Source organism: Acanthochromis polyacanthus, chromosome 18 (assembly GCF_021347895.1).
Source record: "Acanthochromis polyacanthus isolate Apoly-LR-REF ecotype Palm Island chromosome 18, KAUST_Apoly_ChrSc, whole genome shotgun sequence".
Taxonomy (NCBI): Eukaryota; Metazoa; Chordata; class Actinopteri; family Pomacentridae; genus Acanthochromis; species Acanthochromis polyacanthus.
Genome location: NC_067130.1, coordinates 7,872,175 through 7,881,187, shown reverse-complemented (window position 1 = coordinate 7,881,187; position 9,013 = coordinate 7,872,175). Strand labels below are relative to the sequence as shown.

The 9,013-nt window shown below is 40.4% G+C and overlaps 1 protein-coding gene across 2 annotated transcripts in view; it reads right to left on the bottom strand.

The window, feature by feature from the left end:
• Positions 1 to 1,413: 1,413 nt before the first annotated feature.
• The window catches only part of rai14 (retinoic acid induced 14), a 43,732-nt gene continuing 36,132 nt past the window's right edge, over positions 1,414 to 9,013 (bottom strand). For both annotated transcript variants that reach the window (XM_051938357.1, XM_022216315.2), the window contains exons 16-21: positions 7,758 to 8,236; positions 7,216 to 7,384; positions 6,937 to 7,104; positions 6,396 to 6,554; positions 5,220 to 5,285; positions 1,414 to 4,295 (exon numbers count right to left, since the gene is read on the bottom strand). In XM_051938357.1, coding sequence (XP_051794317.1) covers positions 4,209 to 4,295; positions 5,220 to 5,285; positions 6,396 to 6,554; positions 6,937 to 7,104; positions 7,216 to 7,384; positions 7,758 to 8,236 — 1,128 coding nt within the window. In that variant the 3' untranslated portion in view covers positions 1,414 to 4,208. The remainder of the gene's footprint in view (positions 4,296 to 5,219; positions 5,286 to 6,395; positions 6,555 to 6,936; positions 7,105 to 7,215; positions 7,385 to 7,757; positions 8,237 to 9,013) is intronic.

The following is a 9,013-nucleotide window of genomic DNA, read 5'->3' as shown; positions in this document are numbered from 1 at the left end:
CTATATGAATGTGACATTTGAGCTTTCTAAAGAAACTACACACTGAAGGAAAGCAATGAAACCTCAGCTTAATATTCATCAAATGACCAAACACAAACACAGGAATGTCCCGTGTTTGACCATCAAACACCTTCGCACGGTTCGTTTGAGTTCTGGGTCCGTCCTGCCACTCAGACTCCAGACTGAGGTTTTACTGCAGCCCAGGATGCTGGACTAATATGGGCCCTGACTGGATTAGGATCACAGTGCTGGATCTTTCTGCACTAACCCCCGAGGCCCGAGGGCAGAACATGTGGGAAAGCAAGATTGACAGGAAGTTGTCGTGTAAAGGCAGAGGTGTGTGTGCGTTGCGTCGGTGTGTGTTTTCTTGCATGCATGTGTGTGTGTTTGCCCAGCGGGCAGAACACAGGGCCAGGGCAGGAAACGAAGCGGTTGTGCCACCGGTTAGAGGAAACAGAACGGCAGATAAATTACTGGGAGTCGGGCTGGCAGGACTTCTGAGGGCCGGAGCTGAGTGGACGAAGAGGGAGGACAGAGTGTTGACATGGAGGACGGTGAGCCTAACCCAACTAACCCAACAGGAAAACAAACAATGCTTCTGATAGGTTTCATTCGCCAAGTGGTTCAGAGTCTGAAGTGTGTATTTCTTCCTCTGATTTTGGAAGGCCATCAGGAAAATGCATATGCCGAGTGATCTGAGGCTCCAGGAGCAGCCAGAAGAGCTTCACTGCTCATGAATTCTACACATTTGAAGTGATAAAATGTGACTCTTCTTAAAGATATCAACTCATCTAAGAGTCTGAAATATTCCACATGTGGTCATTTTGGCTTCATTGGTTTTCATTATAATCAAACATTCAGTTTATTGAGTCATTTATTCATCATTTTGCTGTAATTTGTCTCCTTTATGGAAAATGTGCGAGTCAGGAGTAAGAGATCAGTGTTGACAAAGGCTGCCACCTAGTGGTTATTAATAAACAGTTCAGACTTCCTCTGGTTCTCCACCTGGACAAACACAGCTCAAGTAAATGTTTTAATGACTCGTGAATGAACAGAGGATGGATGGGTCTGAAAAACGTGCTGTACAATGCTATAAAATAACACTTCTAATTTTAAAATCTATAGAAATACTAATTGTTAATACCGGTCTTCTGATCAGGAGCGTGTTATAGTGGGGGTTTTTTCTTTCTTTTTTTTGTTTTTATTTAGATGATTATGGCTTACTGAGTATATGAAAAGTTTACCTAAAAAAAAGTACTATTTTAATTTCAAGCTGCATTTACATACGTGTGATAAATAAAAGTCAGTTGATACTTACAGGTTTTATTGTTCGTGTGTCAAATGAGGTAAAATGGGCTTATTTTTACACTTTGTCATTTCTAAAAGGTCCAAAATACAAAACACAGACAGGCGTTACAGTATCTTGAAAATTTATTAATGTGGGCAAAATGCAGTTGGCAAACAGGCATTTCTTTATCTGTCTCTACAAAACTGTTAGTAAAGAAATGACTTGCAGAAAAAAAGCTATTTCTTTGTTTCCCTTTCTTGGTACAAAACGTTTCAGTCAAGGCCTAAAGAGAAAGAGAATTCATGACCTCCTACATCCTAAAACACAGACATGCAGAGGCTCCACTCCACTGAGAGAAACGAGGGTTCACTCCAGTTCGACAACGTTAAGTTTGTGTGAATTTCCAACGAGCTTCAACACCGTGGAGCAGAAAGGTGATCTCTAAGGCCGGGGATAAGGCAAAGGAGTGTTGAGTGAAAACAGTTGAGAAGCCTCTAGAAGACAAAAAGAAATGCATCTGAATTGTATTCTCAAACACCGTACAGTGGATTTCTGTACCTATGAAGAAGCACAGAGAGGTAAATGTAAATAAATTAATCATTTGTACATGGAAGCCAGATAAAATACTGTCTGATTCAATGATTTGATTTCAGCCGATACATTTTACACGCTTTTCAAGTAACAAAATGTAAGAAGTACAAATCTGACTTGGGATTTTGTTACAGTTGAAATGTTTTCCTTTGTTATTACTACAGTAAACAGTTAAAGTCAACCCCATATATGTAAAATATGAATAGTAACAGGAAAATAAACTAAGTCAGGTGTCGCTAGAACAAATAGTGTGTCGTTATACTCGAGGAAAAAGCTTCTCATTCACACAAAACACAGACAAGGCCATGAAGAACACAGCTATCACACCTCTTCATGTAAGTACAGTAACGTAGAAAACATGACATGGTAATAAAACAAGTCAGTAAAGTAGAGATTTGTACACATTTTTTTTTGTCTCATAGGAAAATATCAATAGAGAGTTTATCTTTTTCTTCAAACAAGTGCGACCAAAAAGGGATTTCTGGGCGTTTACATGCGTTATTCAAAGGGCACAAATAATTTAGATTGTATCAGATACATGTGGAAAACCATGAAACACTTAGAGAAGAGTTAAAATAATACCAATACTGTTGTATCATAAAATAGATAGTACTGACAGCAGCGCCTGTTGTTCACTGTTTTTTGGACTGACTAGTGCACACAAGTCACAGTTCACACACTTTGAATTATTACAGCTGTGCAACTGCATGTGATTTAAGGTTACGGCACATTTTCAATGGTGAAGTACTGAGATTAGAAATTTGGCGAGTGCGCACAAGAAAACCACGGTCACTGGGCTGAGGTTTCCCCAAAAACATCTTCCATCGTAACTTTTATGACCTTTAAACCTCGTTTACACCCGATTTAAAAATGTGATCTGCATCTGGATCAACTTGTTTAGTGAATCCAACGGTTCTGAATCCACCTATGAAGTCTAATCACAATGACTGACGGGTCAAGAGCTGCAGATTTCTCACAAAAACAAACTCCAGTGGTCCCTCGTCTGTAGCGGGGGTTACGTTCCAGATCCGCCCAACGAAAATCCACCAAGTAGCAACCATACTTATTTTATTATATCTATATATTTTAAGGCTTTATAAACCTTTCCCACGCTCTTTTAAACACTTCCTATGCTCTTAAACACTTTCTACACTCTTAAACCTGCGTAATTTTGACATATAAATCACCAGTGAATATAATAGAACTTAAATAATTAAGATGAAGATGAATTAGCTGTGCAGGACTGATGATGATAAGATGAATGTGATGCAGTGAGAAAGGACAAGATGAGATGCTGAATGCTGCTGTACACAGGAGACTGATGCTACAGTCACTTTTTATATTGTTTTCATTTTGGTTAGGATAGAAAATGCTTACTTTTCTTCAAAAATAATGTGTTCTTATGGCATCTGAGACATTTTGAGTTTTATTCTTACACAAAAATATCGTAACATCATTCAAAGTGGTGCGCAGGCTTACTGCAGGTCTTATAAGGTGAACAAGTACAAGGCTTCAGGGCTTAAATCTGTCTGTTTTAGGATTATATCATCATACTAAGGCCAACAGAACGATGAAACGTCTTTAAGGAACTCTTGTCCTCCTCAGAGATCCTCCCACTATCAGTGCACAGATCTAGACATGATTAGAAAAGCTGTTTATGAAGAGCAGACAGTTTTTCTGCGCATTGACCTGTTATTGTGAACATAAGCTGCTCTAACCAGTTACCCCATCATAAAGTGTTCTGTAGTGTTATGTCACTGACACCATATTTGTAGTCCAGAAGTTACCCAGCTACAGATCACACGCTAACATCAGGTGTAAACGGGTTACTAGACGTGAGTTCAGAAGCAGAATTTCCCCTACAGCTGCCCAGGCCCAGACTGAACAATGACAGCAGATATCCAGTCATTTGGAAAATATTTGCCTTTTTAAAATCTGTGCTGTTCCAAAATACGAGTTCACTTTTGTGTCGCCTTCAAAACGCTTGACCTGATGCTTAGCTGCAGGTTGATTAACCATGAGCTTAAAGAGGGGAAGGTGGGATTTGAGGGACGGATTTATGAGTCTTTTCCTCTAATAGCCAAAGATTGGGATGAACAGAAAGTGAGTGAGGTGGGACAGCTGATGTAAACATAAACCTCATCTGTTTAGGGGTTTGTGTACCATCGGGCCTGAAGACAGTTCTAGGGGAAAAAATGGCACCAGCGAAGGCAACGAACACTTGACTGTAAACCAACTCCTTAGAAACAAATTGTCAACGTTCATCCAGAGGCACCGCGTGTCGGCTTGTTCTGTCTTCAGCGTTCTTTCTAGAACCGTTCTTCATCTCTCAGCAGGCCTCCTTGGCTTGGCTTGGCACCTTACACATCATCAGGATCTGCTTCAAGGCTTTCTGCACGTCCTCGTCCATCTGACCCTGAGGACAAACGGCACAGGATCAATAAGAACATAAAAATAAAATACACTCGTCAGTTTGGAGGAAACAGACTCCAAATGGCAACATGAGCTTAAGTTAGTCGGTTCAACTGCCCAAAAAATTAAAAATAAATTTCTCTGGCTTCTAGTGGTGTCCAACATTTCCTCTATGACTGTGAAGTGATAAAACTTTATTATCAAAAACTAAGGATATTTAAAATTTTATCTGTGAAATTTTACATGGAGTAAGTTTTGGGATATTTTTTTTAATTGCATCAAAGACAATAACCATAAGGGGAAAAATTAAAAAGATTCTATTCAACATTAAAAAAATAACTGTGCAAAAAATTCAGGTAAAATGCGTCTTAAAAGAGCATTTCCTATTTCAGGGACAGAAGTATTGCACAAATATTGACCAAACTGTCAAAATGAACACTGTTTAAGGAGGTTATTTCATTGGTTCTTCCTCATCTGACCCACAGAAAACCTACCCAGGAATTAGTCTGATTCTTAGACCCTGCCAGCATTTACAACCATCTTCATTCCACTTTGAGCACTTTTTGTTTTTTTGCCCGTTGAACTCTGAGACTGAACGACAACATCTCAGGAAGTATTAAAGATAAAAGCCAGAAATTCTGTTATTTATCTTCATGCTATTGATTTAGAATTTCCAATATTGGACAAGTAGATGCAATAATCTGTAATTATTGGAAATATAAAAAAATAATTAAACAAATGTAATTTAAATTCAAATATCTTTGTAAATATCGATATTTTATGCTAATCAATGATTGTCAAGCAGAAACTGTTTGATCATTTCAGATGGAATGACCCAAACAGACAAAACCGTCCGTTCATAAATGAGGCGTCTCTTTAAAAGTTAACAAGCTGGAGGCCAAATGAAAAGCAAGGACAGGATATTTACCTGGACAGCGTAGAGGAGGTGCATCCTGTAGACGGACACTATTTCATGGTGCTGCTTCTTTGACTCCTACAAAGACAACATGACGTAAATAAAAGTCCTGTTACTATTGTTCGGTGCCCCAAAAAGGTTATGGTGGGACTTTTTTTCTGGACTACTTTTGCAGTGCTTCTGAATGAGCTTTGCGTTTCTTCTGCCCCCTAGAGGAAGGATGCCAGATGAGGCTCAGTGCTGCCTCAGCAGATGAGTCTGAACGCTGTGCTCCACCTGCTGTAATCCTGAACTCCTGTGTTGTGCTGATTTTATATCTGCTGTAGAAACATCACAGGTTCAAATAGTAGCAGCTGGACATTCATCTTTAGCAGCAGCAGCCAAAGTCTGACCAATAATCACATCCAGCCACAGCTTCAGCCGTCACGGCCAGACAGAGCAGCTGGATGCCGCTGGTTGCTTTTGAAATGAATAATGAGCACTAAATATTTACCCTCCTGACGGCCTACGGGTCAAAATTGGCCCGTTTTAAAGTTTGAAATGTGTAAAAAAAATATGTTTTTACAGTGAAACTTCTGATGTCCACATTTTCAACATTTCTGGGAAATTTTTGAACATTTTTTGGTGGAAAAAAAGAAATGTTAAATATGTTTCTTGAAGAACATTCACATAAAAATCAACCAAAATCCAGCGAATTTCGCTGGATTTTGGTTGATTTTTATGTGAATGTTCTTCAAGAAAATATTAAAAGTTTTACTGATATATATGTAATCACTTTAGATGTTTTAAGGATTTTTTGGAAGATTTTTATCAATTTTCTGAAAAATATTTACAAGAATTTTCTTGCCAAATTTCAGGGCTTTTTTTTTTTTAAAATAAAACTTTTAAGGGAAACTTTTAAGGAATTTTCTTCCTGGAGGTTTTGCAAATTTTCAGAAATTTGGGGAATTTTTTTGCTGAATTTTTGTATTTTTTTCAGACAAGGAAACAATATTTTTTGATGAAGACAACAGGAGGGTAAAAAAAAAATCACATCATCCCTCCTGCTTCCCACACAACAGTTCTTATGGATAAGAAGGAAAAAAATCCTCCATGTGACCTTTCAGGGGCTCTGAAAATGACACTCACTTTGGTATCAAAACAGACATTAATGTAGAAATATTGTAAAACAGGCTGAACAAATCTTACAGCGAGCTGGTACTGCAGCTGTTTGATCTGTTGCTGCATGGTCTCCAGCTGCTGGTTCTGCTGCTGCCTCTTGGAGGGAGAACATGAGCTGTAGGAGAGCTGTGATAGGCTGTTCAGGGCTTCCTTTAGCTTCCCTACCTCCCGAGACAGGTCATCTATCTGGAGGGGAAAACAAAGAAAAAGAAACATCTGGTCAGTGTAAGTTTGATTTGAGGATAGAAGGAACAAAGCTCTGATTACTGAACTTGTGCAGAAAAATGTATTACACACAACCAACAAATCCTTTATTTTTTTTGTATGTTTTTGTTTCATTTAATTTATCAACAGTTGGTCAATAAAAATACAGATACGGATGGTCGGATGGTGTATCGCTGCACAAAGTGGAAAAAAAGAGGATGGAGGTCAAATTTAAATCACATATGTTTTTTTTGTTTGTTTTATAGGTGCAGAAACTTTTGATCACACCTCCTTCGATAATGTCAAACAGACGTTATTGTTGCTGCTATATTAGTGTTCGTTCTTCTGTCCGGTGATTACTGACCCTTTTGTTCTTTTCTCTCTCAGAAGCAACGTGATTCTCCACCAGCTGTTTGAGCTGAGACACGGCATCCTGAGACTCTGTGAGTTTGGAGGTCAGCGTCTGGTTCTCCTTCTCCCTCGACATCACCAGCTCCTGCAGGGCCTCCCGCTCAGCACGATTATCCCGCGCCTAAAGCATGGACAACAGGTACATAAGTAAAACGTTAAGGAAAAACTGGTCTGAAGGAACAGCATTTCAGAATGTTTTTATCCTCCTCTGTTGACATCTTGTTTCTCCCACCTTCTGCCAGGCGTCAGCAGCCTCCAGAGCCATCTCGTCCTGCTTCCTGAGGGCCTCCTGGAGGAGCTGCGTCAGATGGTTCACTTCACCCTCCAGCTGCTCCCTCAACGTCTCATGATCCAGACGGGAGACCGAGTCACCCGAGGTGACGTCGTTCTCGGCCGTCAGCCTGTTTGTGAAAGAGACACAGGAGCCACACGGTAGGAACTAGTATTCGAGTACACTTTATTCCACAGACAGGAAAATGTGTTTAAGATGGCCAGATAGTTTAACTGTTGTCCACAGATTCAACAGACGGGTGAAATCAGTGTGGCTAAAGCATGCGTTCATTTTCAACTCCAAATTCAGAGAAATGTGTTTGCCCAGAGGCACAATTTGTGTCCACTTGTTTTACTGTTTTACAGCTGTCACTGTTACTCAACTTAAAGCGACTGAACAATGAACGACTTTCTATTGCCAGTAAACATCGCTGTCATTTTATCACCTGGCCTTGATCATCTCTGGAGGAAATCTTATTTTCAGGTTGCCACAGTTTCTCTCACCTGTTCTGAACAGCCTCCAGCTGCACTGTCTTTTGGTGCAGTTCTGCTCTTAGAGCTTCTGCTTCACTTTCCAGCTCCTTGATGGCGTTTCCCAGAGATGACATAACCTGTGTGTGGTCGGCGAGAGCCACGGAGCTCCGTGCCTGAGCTTCTGCCTCCTGCCTCAGTAGTGAAATCTCCTCTAGAGTGGCTGAATACTTCTTCTCGGTCTCAGCTAGCAGCGCCTGCAGCTCCTCCACTTTACTGTTCAACACCTGGACCTGTTGTTCTGTGGAGGGAGATGAAGCAGCGCTGCTCTCTGTTCGGGCCTCCACCAGCTGTTTCTGAGCAGCACTCAGCTGACTCTTGGTTTCGCTGTAGGAGTGTGAAAGTTCCAGCAAGCGACGCTGCAGCCCGGCGATTACCTCGTTTAGCTCAGCCTTCATCTCTTCAAAGTCTTTAGCTGCTGCTTCAACAGGCACCGTTCCCCTCAGAGCCTCCTAAACAACAGGAAGGAACCAATTACAGGATGATTGAAAGGCTTGACAAAGGTAGGAAACATGTCATAAAAAGAGGTGAATTGACTAAGGGAGCAATTTCATTTCTGTTCATTCTGATTTAGCAGTAGTTCAGTGGAAGATTCAGGTCCATCAGGTGACTATAGAGGTTTTATAGATCCACCAGATGTTTTCTTTTCTATTATCAGCCTCTAGTTGACACTGATTCAAGTGACATGATTTCAGGTAATTGAGGAAAACTCTTTGCATAGTCTCACATTGTAGTACCGTATCATAGTGTTGACCTATCATCACAGCGTTGTGAAAGCGCTGGCTGCCCCTTTTATCAATATGTGACAGGGGAAAATAAGCTCGTCGGGATACTACTACAGTGTCCCTGCAAAACAGCGTCAGGAGGAATTTGCTTTGATGCAACATTTACATGTGGCCAAGGCGAGCGTCGTCATTAAAAGAGCAAATTTCCTGCAATGGAAGATGCTACAAAATACATTAAAAGATATGTTGAGGGTGTGATTTGGCTCAGAGATCGTTGTAGGGAGGAGAATGTGGCGTCAGTTTCACGGCCAGTGGTGAGCATCTGGTGAGTCAGGCTAATCTTTTCACCTCCTTGTTCTGTTTATGAGATGGTAATCAGTGTTTTTCCAGGGTAAAGGGATTTTTTGGAAGCTCCAACAGTGGTTTTAGCCCACCCGCAAAGAGATTTTATTTACTGGAAAAATTACAAGAATTAAGTAGAGAAAAGTTCAATCAGTTAATTAA